This window comes from Notechis scutatus, chromosome 2, assembly GCF_049901735.1.
Source record: "Notechis scutatus isolate UNSWTSFEM ecotype Mainland chromosome 2, rNotScu1.2, whole genome shotgun sequence".
NCBI lineage: Eukaryota > Metazoa > Chordata > Lepidosauria > Squamata > Elapidae > Notechis > Notechis scutatus.
The window spans coordinates 147,183,757-147,198,239 of NC_142010.1; the positions used below are offsets into that span (position 1 = coordinate 147,183,757).

General features: G+C 40.0%; 1 protein-coding gene and 1 long non-coding RNA gene across 4 annotated transcripts in view; one reads left to right on the top strand and one right to left on the bottom strand.

Moving 5' to 3' along the window:
- The window catches only part of OLFM2 (olfactomedin 2), a 275,974-nt gene that overhangs the window by 63,902 nt on the left and 197,589 nt on the right, over nt 1-14,483 (top strand). Inside the window, exon 1 of one of the 3 annotated variants that reach the window (XM_026673848.2) lies at nt 13,303-13,610. The exons of 1 other annotated variant lie outside the window; for it this stretch is intronic. In XM_026673848.2, coding sequence (XP_026529633.1) covers nt 13,476-13,610 — 135 coding nt within the window. In that variant the 5' untranslated portion in view covers nt 13,303-13,475. Of the gene's footprint in view, nt 1-13,302; nt 13,611-14,483 lie in introns of those variants that run through there. One more of the 3 variants, XM_026673847.2, reaches the window with a different exon arrangement.
- Nucleotides 1,001-7,493, bottom strand: LOC148132299 (uncharacterized). The gene is made up of 3 exons (XR_015747332.1): nt 7,343-7,493; nt 5,321-5,439; nt 1,001-1,567 (listed from the first exon to the last, which is right to left on the bottom strand). It is a non-coding gene; the product is annotated as an uncharacterized LOC148132299 (long non-coding RNA).

The following is a 14,483-nucleotide window of genomic DNA, read 5'->3' on the forward strand; positions in this document are numbered from 1 at the left end:
GAATGTCTGCAGGGGGAAGGAAATGCAAGGGATGCTGTGGGTATCATGATGCAAACTTCTGTATTTGAAGCAGACATTGGGACACAATGGATTAATGGGATTTGCATCATGATGTCCCTGTGCATCATTGCGATTTTCTGTGAGAGATGCTGGATCTCAGGTTCCTTTTCTGTTCTTTCTTCCTGCCAGAGCTTTGTTCTGCTCTCTCTCTCTCTCTCTCTGTGTGTGTCTGTGTGTGTCTGTGTGTGTAAGGAGCAACACTCATTTGAAGATATCTTCCAGAAGAAACTGCCTCTAGAATGCTCTTGAATAATATAACAATCATAGAATCTATCGCATCTGCTAAGAGTGACTGAGAAAAATGTAAATATTATATCAGTAGCATAAATAAAATCCCTGGACTTTTAAGTACAGGTAGTCTCAACTTACGACCACAATGGAGCCCAAAATTTCTGTTGCTAAGTGAGAAATGTGTTAAATGAGTCTTGCCCCAGTTTATGACTTTTCTTGATACATTTGTTAAATGAATCACTGCAGTTGTTAAATTACTAACATGGTTGTTAAGTGAACCTGGCTTCCCCATTGACTTGTCAGAAGGATGCAAAAGGGGATCACATGTCCCAGGGGTGGGATCCGACAGGGTTAACTTCCATTTGGTGATTTACGAGGTTTGGTGATTTACGATGTGCTTCCTTGCACGCTGTGTGCGCGCGCACCTGTAAATCTCATCATCAGCACGCTGCATGCAGAGAAGCAGCCTTTGAAAAAGTCCTCTTTTTTCCTGCTTTTTTAACTGCAGCTGTGTCTCGCATGGCAGCTGAAGTTGAAAAAAATCAGGAAATAAAGGTCAGGTAAGAGCCCGGGTAGGTGGGTGGGCAAAAACATCAGCAGACATAGAACCGGTTCTATGTCTGCTGCTCTTCAGAACTATTGGTTCTACAGAGGTGGACAGAACCGGTAGAAACACCACCCCTGACATGTCCCCTGGACACTGCAGCCATCATAAATGGGAGTCAGTTGCCAAGTATCCAAATGTAAAGCACGTGACCATGGGGATACTGCAATGGTCATAAATGTGAAAACTGTCGTAAGTCATTTTTTCAGTACTGTTGTAACTTCAAAGGGTCACTAAGTGAACTGTTATAAGTCGAGGACTACCTGTATTAGCTCTGAGAGATCCTGGAGAACTGGGATTATTAAATGATTGTAGGAAAGCAAATTTTGTCCTTACCTTCCCCAAAAAAGAAAAAGTAGAATCCAAGAAACCATAAACCAGTTACTCTGACATGGATATTTGGGAAGATTGTAGTAAACTACAGGAAAGCTCTGGACAAGGAGCCCCATGACATTTTAATTAAGCTACTTGAATGTAGGCTGAGTAGCATGGCAATTAAGTTAATTCATAGCTGGCTTGAAAATCAATGGTTTTTCAACAAACTAGAGAGAGAGAGAGACACTGAGCAGGTTGCAGTTAGGTTCTCTGCTTTTCACTGTTCTTATCAATGCCTTGAATGAGGAAGTGGAGGAACTGGTAGATGACACACAGTTTGGGGGAGTGGCAAACACCCTAGAACATGGAAATAAAATTATAAATGATTTTGATAAGTTATACTTGTTGAAGTAACAGCCTGAAATTTAATAAAAACAAATGCAAAGTTTTTCATTTAAGGGGGAAAATATCAAAAATACATATAAGTAAAGGATGAAAGATGGCTATCTTTTAAGGATAAAAAAAAAATCTGTTTTTTTAGATTGGAAACAGAATATTAATCAGCGATACAACGTGACTGCAAAAGGCATCAATGCAGTTTTGGTAGCATCAATCCGACTATATAATTTATAGAATGTGGAAGGAGTTGTTTCATTTTATTCTGCCCTGATCTGATCCCACTCTGAGTATTCTTTCCAGTTTTAAACATAATCCTTTCACGAGAATTCAGAGAAAGGATTCAGCAAGAATGCTCGGTACACTAGAATATTAACATTATGAAGAATTATTGAAGGAGTTGTATATGTTTGTCCTTGGGGAAGCAACTAAAGGGGGCATTTGTGCTTGTGTGTGCACTAAGATTACTTCCAGAATAAAATAGTCTTCTTAATTTTTTTTTTTATCAGAAACACTGAGACCTATTTGTTCTCTCTCATTCCAGAATGCAAAATCTTAAATAAGGGATTTAAATTACAGAAAGGCAGATTCCATCTGAACGTTTTTTTTTAAATCTAGTACATTTAACAATAAGAGCAATTTGGTAAAGTCCAGTTACCAAGAGAGGTGGTGAACTGCTGTTCGTTGGATATGTTCAAGTGACAGCGAGAGAGCCATCTGTCCAGGATGTTTTGATTTGGATTCTTGTATCAAAGAGTGGGTTGGCCTCAGTTGCCTCTTCCAACTTTAGGATTCTGGGGATGGAGTTACAAAATGGGGACAAGGGAAGGGGGATCTATTCATTCCCCTAAATGAATGTGTGATGGTGTGCAATGGAATTTGGTTGTGAAGGATCCATCACAAGTTCTTGTAATCAAATGTTGGGTCTTGAGATAATCAGAGTTGGAAGGGACCTTGTAGGTCATCTAGTCCAACCCCCTGCCCAAGCGGGAGACCCTACACCATTTCTTACAAATGGCAGTCCAATCTCTTCTTGAAAGTCTCAACTGATGGCGCTCCCACAACTTCCGAGGGCAAGCTGTTCCATTGGTTGATTGTTCTCACTGTCAGAAAGTTTCTCCTTGTTTCCAGGTTAAATCTCTCCTTGTTCAGTTTCCATCCATTATTCCTTGTCTGGCCTTCAGGAGCTTTAGAAAATAGCTTGACCCTTTCCTCTCTCTGGCAGCCCCTCAAATATTGGAAGACTGCTATCATGTCTCCCCTGGTCCTTCCCTTCCCTTCACTAGACTAGCCAAGCCCAGTTCCTGTAATGGTTCTTCATAAATTTTAGCCTCCAGTCCCCTAATCACCCTGGTTGCTCTTCTCTGTACTTTTTCTAGAGTCTCAACATCTTTTTTATAATGTGGTGACCAAAACTGGATGCAGTACTCTAGGTGTGATCTTACTAAGGCTTTATAGAGTGGTATTAGTACTTCCCTTGATCTCAGTTGTATCTCTCTGTTAATGCAACTTAGGATTGCATTAGCTTTTTGGGCGGCTGCTCCACACTGCTGGCTCATATTTAGCTGGTTGTCCACTAAGACTCCAAGATCCCTCTCACAGTGACTGCTATTGAGCCTAGTTTCACCCAGTCTATATGCAGTCTATATGCATTTTGTTTGCTTTCATCTTTAGTTTATTTAATGGGCCAGTCTTCACCAACTATTTCTGCCTACCTATGTGATGGGACAGGTTGGGCATGGTCTGGTTCCTGTCAATTAAATAGCATCATCTTAATGAGATTCAGGAAGCATACTGTCTGTAATAGCACCAGATTCCTGAAATTTGGATGCCCCAACTCTTCTGGTTTTTTATAGGACATGGGCGGCTAGGTTCTTCCACCGATCATTGGTCCAGAATGGTGGGAGATGCCATCTTGTGTATCTTAAGCTAAATTATTATTATATGGATGTAATATATTTGTTTTTCTTTCTTTTTTAAAAAAAATGAGCATGAGATGCCCAGAGTTGTAAAAGATTGGGCAGCCATATCAACTGAATGAATTAATGTAGAAAATAAACTAATTAAAGCAAGAAGGGGGAGGAGAGCATTTTATGAAATTTCTGTAGACAGTTTAAATGATGATAAAGGTTCTGGACATAGAACATTAAATAGAAGGTCCTATCACTAGTGCCAGCCTCACTGTTGAAGAGAATAAGGACAAAGATCATTTGTGGAGAATGGAGTCCCACTCCATTTTTAATCTTCCTCAGAACCTCCTGTCCCTTTCTAAAATCCAATATTTGTTGCAAGCATTTTTTAATCAGAGGAAAAGAAACCAACAATTAACTTTCTTTAGCCTAAGTATTCTGTTGCAGGATGCTGGAGGAAAGAGAGTGCAGTTAGAGACAAAATGGGCGGAGGATTTGAAAGATCATTTTGGAGGTAATAAAAGCAAATCACAGAGAGAAGAAATGACATGCATTTAAATGTTGTCAATGTACATTTGCTTGATTATTGTTGCAAGCTATACAAAAACCATTTTGCTGGTACATTCTGACCTTGACTAAAATGCTACCATCATTACTGATATTATTGTATCAAACTTTGAAAATGTACAGGGGGAAATTACTGTAAAACCAACATTAACTCTGTAAAGATCAACTCATACTAAGATTGCCACAATGCAGTTGAAGTTATCAGTATACATTTTCACATTTACTATATGAAGTAGACTTTCTATAACTGGGCTGCAAAAATATTTCAGATTACTAGATGGCAGCAAGGAGTTAGAATTTTTATTATCTCTTCACTGTGATCTAAAGCACTAGACTAGTGCTTTTTTGTATCTCTATTATATAGTACAAGTTTTGTTAACTCAATTCTGGACATTCCTTTCTACAATTCATTGGTGAGTGACATTTTTTGCTCTGAGAATTGCACATGTTTCAAGGGGACATGCCACACAGATACTCTTTTAACACAAAACTCCCTCATTCCCCCTCCCCCGCCATATGTATCCATAAGATTTATAAACCAATTCTCTCAAGAGGTGCTTGGGAGTATATATAATCAAAATAGAAGAACAATTTGATAAATTAAACCCAGAAGGATATTATCATTAACAATATGACAGGCCACCGAAAATTCTAGCAGGACAAGAAGGATGGTATTCCCATCATCCCATACCGCACACACAAGTCATTAGTGAGAGCGGCCAATGCAATTTCTGTTCCATCCCATAACCTGCCTTGAATCCTGACTGCCAAGTATCCAAGTAATTTGTTTGGTTTAGAGCTTTCTAGTTGTCGCCCATCACTCTTGCCACACTCTTTCCCCAAAAGAGAGGTTGGTTATAGGATGACTGGTGTCCATTACTGTTGTATCTATGGAAGGCCACTTGAGGACAGGGTAGGCCAGCACCTCTTCAAGACAGCTGAAACCTCCTTAACTATCAATAAGTGAATTAAAACTACTGCCTGCATCCAACTACTAGTTCCCGCCTTCTTTCTTTAATTAGCCATGACAGTCAGAGATCGGTAAAAGGTAGAGCTCTATATATCATTCATACTGAGAATTACTATAATAGGGGAAAGGCAATAGTATTTATGAAATTGGGTTTCTTGGAAGGTTTGGTTAACCAGGAAGTTTTCCTGCCCTGTCCCTGGAAACCTAGCAGCAATGTACATTTTTCTCTTTTTCAGGTGGTTTAGAAGTGCGCTACAACGCACTTACCATTTTTTCCTCTTTTTGCTGGAACCTCTAGCTCTCAGACAAGCAGGAGGCTTGTAGGATTGCAGAGGGACTTCAGGCTGGAACTCTGCCTCCAAGGAAGAATCTAATCTAAGTAATTCCTACAAAGGAACTCAGTTTTATTCATTATGATCCATATTTTAGATCCTCATTATCACAGTCTGGACCAGTGCAGCATTTGCTAAGATTATTTGCAGTCAGTAAATTCTCAGTCAGTGCACCCTCTCCCTAAAGGTTGTCTAATTCAGGAGTCCCCATTCCCCGGGCCACAACCGACTATATATAAGCGTGCATTCCATTTGTGCGCGCAGCAGGCATGTGTCAAACTTGATTGTGTCACATGATGGGCGTGGCCTGTGTGTGACACATCTGGCTTGCCGGCCACCAGTTTTAACAGGTCTGTAGTAGACAATCACTTAAATATGAGCCAACAGTGTGCTGCAGTTGCCAAAAAGTCCAATGCAGTTCTAGGCTGCATTAACAGAGGGATAGAATCAAGATCACGTGAAGTGTTAATACCACTTTATAATGCCCTGGTAAGGCCACACTTGGAATACTACTGTACATCCTTACTTAATCCTAGTTTTGGTCACCACGATGTAAAAAAAGATGTTGAGACTCTAGAAAGAGTGCAGAGAAGAGCAACTGACATGATGACAGGATGGAGGCTGAAACACGTAAAAAAGGGTTGCTGGAATTGGGTATGTCTAGTTTAATGAAAAGAAGGACTAGGGGTGACATGATATCTCAGGGGATTGCCACAAAGCAGAGGGAGTCAAGCTATTCTTCAAAGCCCCAGAGGGCAGGACATGAAGCAATGAGTAGAAGTTAATCAAGGAAAGAACCAACCTAGAACTAAGGAGACATTTCCTGACAGTTAGAACGATTAATTAATGGAACAACTTGCCTCCAGAAGTTGTGGATGCTCCAGCACTGGAAGTTTTTAAGAAGAGATTGGATAACCATTTGTCTGAAGTGGTGTAGAGTTTCCTGCCTAGGCAGGGGGTTGGACTAGAAGACCTCCAAGGTCCCTTCCAACTCGTTCTATTCTGTTCTATACTAGTATCTCTTGAGCATCTCAGTATGACACTTGGGCCTAGGGCCACCAGGAGTCAAGCAGTATATATATTTAATAAATTATTATGGTTTGTTGCATAGTGAACCAAATGTTTAGACAGGATTTGGCAGTATTGCCCACCAATCGAGTCCTTCCAAAGGACCTGGGATATCATAAGATGTAAACTGATCTGAGTAAAGCTGCCTTTTGCAATTGACTGATGGTGATTTTGTAAACGCAGCTGGTGTTCAAGTGGTACCATTTGACTAGATCTAATCAACAGAACAGCCATTTATGTCATGGTGACATTCTTCCATGATGCAGAATTGACAGATTTGTAAGGATGAGAAGATGGAATTGTAACAAAGATTAATCATTTACTTTGTAGTTATTTCATGCTTGAATCTGATGTAATTTCATTATTTTACATTTTTTTAAGCTGCTTCGAGAGGTCTGGGTGAAAAATAGCTAAGAAATGATTTCAAGAAAATGTCAGCTCCACTCTGGTTCTACTCTTTCTCGCTCTGTGTTTATCTCTTCCCATTTCCTGGTGTCTCCATGTTAGAGAATGTGTTTGGTTTTGTGTTTAGCCTATTTTCTTTTCTTTTTCTGGGAACATGGAGAATCCTTTAAAAATATATTTCTGCATTGAAATTGTGGTAATTCCTAAGTAAGATTAACCAATATTGCCAACTAAAGAAGATGAGCATATTTAAGTATAATGAGCAATTTTGACCACTGGACTGGGAGGAATTGTACTTGGTATAGTTGTGTTGTCATTCAAGGAAGGAGTCCTAAGTTTCCTTTTTCTGTGCAGCTGTGAAAAACGTAGGAGCCTCAGTTCTCAGAACTGCAAACTGCAATCTGAAAAAAGTGGGAAGCTTCTAGGCTGGGTAAAAAGACTGCCAATATTTTGAACTGCTAGGCTAGAGGAAGAGATTGTTTACCTGTGAAATCCTGCATGGAAGCCACTAGATGCCACTGTTGGTCTTGAAGTGGAAACGTGCTCTCTTCTCAGCTTCCTCTCATTTTTTTTTTTTTTGAAAAGTTCCTCATTCATTATGCCGGGTTATTAGTCATGTTGCTTACTTGATGCATAATTGTGAGCAGAAGAGTTTTGGGCTGCCTAAAGATAGAATGCCGTGTAAGTTCATCCAGACCTACAATGCAAAACTTAACAGTCTGTGAAGGTTGCAAATGCTTTAGGTCAGGGGTGTCCAACCTTGGCAACTTTAAGACTTGTGGACTTCAACTCCCAGAATTCCTCAGCCAGCTTTGCTGGCTGAGGAATTCTGGGAGTTGAAGTCCACAAGTCTTAAAGTTGCCAAGGTTGGACACCCCTGCTTTAGGTGATGTTTGCCATTACTGATTGATTGATTGATTGATTGCATGTGCTTTCAAGTTAGTCTTGACTCCTGATAACTGCCTGGACAAGTTCTTGCAGTTTTTCCTGACAAGATTTTGGAAGTATTTTGCCCATGCTTTCTTCCTAGGTCTGAGAGAGGGGGACTGGCTCAAAGATAATGCATAAGGCAGGACTAGAACTCACAGTCTCCTGGTTTCTAGTCTGGTGCCTGAACCACTATACCAAACTGGCTTTCACTAAAATAATAATATGGTTTTTAAAAATTTTTTAAAAATAGTTTACTTTCCCCTGTACACGAAGATTGAATTGAAATCATGAATTCTTTTTGAAACATTGCATACATTTCAACCCATAAGTTTAACCTATTCACCCTCCCAAGAACTTCCTTAGAATAGTCCCTTCTCTTAACAAAACAAAACCAAGCATGGGAAAAGAAATTGTGTTTTACAATTATATAGTAATTTAATTACCATTCTCAAAAAGATATTTTGTTGGCAAATACCTATGGCTATCTCATTTTGTGTATTTCTTGGCAATGGAAAGCTTCATTTCTCATACAATCTGCAATCTTTCCTACTCTTACCTTAAAATGCCCTCTGGAACAAAAATCCTTATCATACTTTAAAACTACCATGAAATGTTGAGGTCTTTGGAGACTTTTTTTTGGGGGGGAGGGTGGTATTTCAGACAGAGGAAGAGTAAATGTGCAGTGGTGGTTCTATGCGATCAGTGCAAAATTAATTGAAGTACATTGAAGCATTATCTCCTATGTTTTGAACTAGATTGTACTCCAAAGCAATTCACAATAGCAAAGCAAAGCATAAAGTGAAAGACAAAAGGCTAATGAGCTGATATAGCAAATTAATTAAAATTGATCAGTAAAGACTGGTTCTTTCGTTGAACTAACCACAAAGTGGTGGAATCGTAGGGAATGCTCACCTTAGCACAGCATTGATCTAAAGAGATGGCTTTTCATGTGAATTCAACCACTGCTGAATAGCAGTTGCACAAAGTTTGATAATGTAACCTTTTAGTTATGCCCTTTATTTATTTGGATTTGTCCTTCTCTCGCAAACACAAGAATCAGCATCTCAAAAATAACAGGTTAATAATAGATAACATTATCTCCAGGGTAGGATATGAAGATATAAGAGTCTGAAACATTAATGAAGTCAGGTTTGAGCCTGGGTGGAAGAACTATCTGGAATCTCTCAACTTTAGGTGGTGTAGTTTCCTTCAATAGCCAGTATTTCCTATTCATTCTGCTAAGTGGAATTTTGGAGTCTTGACAGCAATATCATTGAGCTTAGCATTTACCCAACTATGCCCTCCTGGGAAAACGGGTATAAATAAGCTCCTGGCCACTTGGCACTCTGGTAGTACACTGCATCTGGGCTGTCCGTATTTCAGTCAAGTTATTGCTTTTCTTAACACACACACATGTATGCACAAACACATACACCATGGCAAGGTATAGAAAAAGGAGAATGAAATAATCCTAAACCATTTGCAATTTATGTTTTGATGTTGCATCCTCTTCTTGAACTTGGTTATAAGAATTGCTATGCCAGTGCCCACAGTTTGCAGTCATGGTGGCCCCACATTTAATAAATAGTCTGAAAAGCCATTAAATAAACAACTTTGGCAAGCTAAGTTTCTATTCTTTAGTTCCGGTATATTGAAAAAAGTTGACTCTTCAACATTCCGAAACTGACTGATTCTATTTTCAGTTCACAGAGATTGTATTGGAAACTGAGATAAGTCTAAACATATTATAGAAAATCATATAGGAAATCTTACTAACACACACAGGCAAATAGGAAGAAATTGAAACGTGGGAAGCTAATTCAGTGTGAATAACTCTTGCTCAATGCTTGTAGCCTAGTAATATGATTTTCTACATTTGTTTGTTATTAAAACACCCTATCAACATGGAAAAAGTTCAAATCATTTCTCCAGCTTCTCATGCATAGGATTTATGTGTCGAGGTAAACAATCTTATCTAAAAATATAACAAGAAAGTCCAATTCAGCAGAATGTTGCATGGTTTTGTGTAATGGATCAAATTCACTGAATCTTGCTATGCATATCTACCTGGAAGTATGTTCAACTGCATATCTCAATCAAAACCTACATGGCTGAAAACTTTTGGCTGGATTGACTAGTTTATTTTTATTTTACAAATATATTTCTGATCGTTTTTCAGAAAGTGTTACAGACCTGACTGTTCGCTCAGGCATTGGAGTAGGGTAAATAAAAGTCTTTGTCTGGTGTATTGGGTGCATCTGGCATATGTTTTGGTGTGAGTTATCTAGATTTTAATCTTCATTAATTTTATTATATTTCTTTGCTTCTTTGACTTTTATCTTGTTTTCCTCACGTTATGAGCTGTCCAGTGTTGTGTGGTGCTGAAATTGAATCAAATCAAATAAAACAGAAAAGTATCTGCTGACAATTTTTTGGAGGGGTTAATCTCACTATCAGGAATTGGAATTGGAATTCACCAACAAAGAAACATTCTCAGAAAGTGCAAATTACCCAACTCTATGTCACATGATTCTGAATTATTATTTTTCAGGTTCAATGGATTTTACCCCGAGCTTTATGCAGTTTTTGCCACTTGGAAGCGGAACTGCTGGAACAAGCGGGACAGCTATAGGATACTACTATTTAAATCATGTCTCTACATGTTCCCCATTATATAACCATTGGTGCCTAGATGGTATGGCTGAGAAAACCATGTTCTCAAATACAAAGACAGGGTACTGTTCCATTGTTAAGTGACGAGATTCCTGGCACGTACTGGGATTTTTTTCCCATTTCAGTAGGACACCAATTTTCACTCATGGCTGACTAGTTCAGAGTCATTGGAGGTCTGCAGAAGATGCTGTATTCCAGCAAAGAACAAAATAAAGATTGTTGAGAGAATTCAGTTTATGAGTATTGAAGAGATACCAATGTCTCTAGATTTTGTTTCTCTGAGAAAGCTTCTCTTGACTCACATCAGGCCAGTATAGAAGGAAATTGATGGCATTGGCTTCCTAAACTATAGCTGCCTTCTCACTTTTAAGTATTGCAAGACAATGCAAATTTAAGGAGTTCTGAAATAAAATGAGTCAGAAAATCGACATGACAGAATATGTAGGCTACTTAACTTGCATATAGCTTTTGTCAATATGATAGATAGGATGTTCTTTCTAATAGTTCTTAATGTTTTTTTTCTTGATCACAACTGAATGGCAAGGTTTTAAAGATTTGTTTATAAATAGGATAAGGGAAGAAGAGGTTTTTTTTTGTTAAAATACAGATGTTATTATTTCTGGTACATGTTATATTGGTAAAGGAGTTTTGAGAGGAGACAAAGACAAAATGGTAAAAAATTGTGAGATTCTACTGGAAGGAGTTAAAGATAAAGATTTTTAATATAGTTGCTATATCTGGTAGCTCTTAATGCTGGTGTTTAAAACTTCCTTTAAAGAGTTTGAAAGATTTGTTTATCTATAAGATATAAGATATTGGAAGAAACATTTTGTTGTATTTTTTAAATAAAATGATAACTTACTATGTTAAAAGAAAAGGAAAGGCATATGAAAATGATTTATTTGATAAAGGTTAAATATATCTTGTTATTCCTGGTAACTCTTAATTGGTGTTTGCTCATTAAGATTGAAAGACTAGGCTTTATAATTTGTTTAACATAAGAGAAGAGATAGGGAAAGAAGTGATCTTTGTGGAAATGTTAGAGGAGGTGGTAATTACTGAAATGTTTTGATGAAGCGGGAAGTCATTTCTCTCTCTCTTTTTTTCTTTTTTCCCCTATATATTTTCCTTTCCTTTCCTCCTCTTTCCTTTGCACTTCTAATTTTTTTCTTTTTATATTTTTATTATTTTGTATCAGTTTTTTTACTTTTGCATTTTTGAAGTTTAATAAAAAATTACTTTTAAAATATGTCTGCATTATGACAGATGTCAAATTGAACATGGTGGCAATGCAGCATCTTTTTTCCAAGCTCTTTCAAATGATGTGTTGACCAGAAATATTTCACAAGATGCTTATGTTAGGTATTTATAATCATATGTACTATCTTTATGTACAATATTAATTGTACATAATTGTACATGTGAATTGGGTCAATTATGTCTGAAATGCTTTGATTTTTTTTTGTTTAATTTCAAATTGCTGTCTGCCTTTGTGTTCAGATTCAGAGTAACCTGGGTGGAGTGGTAGGTTAAAATCTTAACTTCTATGGATTCTTGGGATCAGTCCAAAGCCAATCACTTGATATGCCATCTCAGCTTTTTCTATCTTGTATCATATGCGGAACAGGAATTATAGTGACCTGATCTCAATTGTCAAAGCAAAAGTAAAACTCAGTAGGATCAAGGCAGAATGTACTTAGGCAACAATCCATTCATATCAAGAAAAAAATGAGTAGGTGGATAAATAATAACATAATTAAAATACTGTTGGTTTCTGCCATGAGAACCCCCAATGTAGAGGACCAAAGTGCTTTAATGTAGTATGTCATTTGGAATTCCTAGAATTGGAGAAAGTGACTCAACAGCAAGTTCCGTTATGCATTATGTATGTTTTAAAATTCATGGTTTAGCTTATAAGAAAGTTTAGAATTGAGACTTTTATCGGCACAAAGAATCTAGTAGGAGTTACCTCCATGTGAATATTTCCAGGATAGTGAACATGCAGCAATGTGATGTGTTCATATTTAAATCCAATTATGCCCAATGGAATTTGACAAAGTTAATTTGAGAAAGGAGAGCTGAAGGATTTGGCAAATTTAACCAGGAAAGGTAACCCGTTAAATTGTATAATATTTACTGCCTGGTAAGTATCTTTTGCTATGCACTGCACAGTCATGGAGCCTATGCACAATAGGACTGAATAATATTGAATACAGGGCTTATTGGAGCAAGAAAGCTTAGTTTAACCTACTCCAGAAGATATTCCAGGGTAAATGAACCAGGAAGATCTCAAGAGCAAGAGTAAAGGGCAGGGCAAAGAGGGATTTTCAATGGGGTAAAGCTTGGCAAGCTGGCAATAGAGCACCATTGACACACATATGGGAAAGGCGATTCTGGTAACACACTACACCAAGCAGATCTAAGGCATTTATCTACCATCCTTGGTTTCAAAGAAAAACGAATCAATTGCAGGGAGGCTGAGGGAGGGAAGTCTGCAGACAGGGAAGTGGAAAAACTCTTGTCTAGCGCTCGGGAAGCTCTCGAGTATTTTGGCGCAGGAGGTTGAAGGGGAGACTGGATGAGATTTCCTGCTGCGTTTCAGAGGAGACTGGCAGGGAGGGAGGCCTGCAGTCAGGGATACCTTACTCCGAGGTAGGGTAAAGGATGGCATCCTTTACTCGAGAAACCGCAGTCCGAGCTTGCCAGTCCGTTTGCTCGCTCCTGTCTGTTCCCTTTCCGTTTGAGTCTGGTTTTCCCCCCCCTCCCGCCTCTCCCCACTCGGAGGCAGGCTCGGCCAGTGGCCGGTGCCATTGTGACGTCACAGAGGACGGCGGGGGGGGTGTCTTTATAAGGCCGGGCGCGAGAAGCTCCCGCTTTCTCGGCTCAGCAGTCGGGGCGGCGTGGCGGGACCGCCGGGGAAGCGGAAGCCTTTCCCGGATGGGCAGATGAGCCGGGAGGAGGGCTGCGTCGCGGGCTTCGCCGGAGGGCGAGGGGCATGAGAGGCAGGGGGCGACATGACCGTGCCGCTGCTGAAGATCGGCGCCGTGCTCAGCACCATGGCCATGGTCACCAACTGGATGTCCCAGACGCTGCCTTCTCTCGTGGGGCTGAATGGCACCATCTCCCAGGCCGGCACCTCCGAGAGAAGCGTGAGTTCCCCTTCTCTTCCCACCCCCACACTTCTCCTCACTCCCCCGGAGAAAAGGGGATCCGAGCTGCCCCAGGGCTGTCCCTTCGAGGCGATGCACCTCGCTTAGTGGCACTGGAGGGCTGATAGCCTGACTTTTTGGCGGGGTGGGGACCCTGCCCTTACCTGCCCTTCGTTTCTAACTCTCAGCTGCGCCAAAGGAGCGCTGCGAGCCAGCGAGCAAGAAGTTGCTTCCTTTCCCAATCTCGTCCGGAGGGGTTCCCCGCCTTTGCTCTCTCTTTGCCATTCCGACGAGACGGGTTTCTCCACCTGAGGCTGGCACTTGTTTTCTAAGTTGCGTCGCGATGAGTGTTGTTTGGGGGCGCTGCTGGGGAACGAGAGAGGCGCCTCGGTTCCCATCTATCGCCAAAGCTTTTTTTTTTTTTTAATCCTACCCTAGGAAGGAAAGACTCATACTTTTTCTGCTTGGCCATTTCGGCTTCTGCATTAGATGTGTGCGGATGTAAAAAAAAAAAAAAATTTGGAAGGACAACGTTGTTTGCAGAAGGTTTTTCGGTGGGAGAGCCGTGCAGGAGGAAACCAGAGGTTAAATCAAGCCCCTTTTTATGTCCTTGCGTATTAGGAATAGGCGGCTTCTCGGCCAGACTTCACACCAACCGGGAGGGAAACGCCACGGCGGCGGAATCGAGATTGGGGAGTTTTAAGTTGAACTTTGAAAAATTGCAGAGCGGGGTAACATTTGTCTTCGACATTTGGACGGGGGGTTATGACAGATTGGGACTAAGGTGTGCTTCCTCAACTTGGAAATCTCCTGATCGGCGGACCAGAAGCCCTATCATCTTAAACAGGATACTAAGGGCTTGGATCCCTTCTG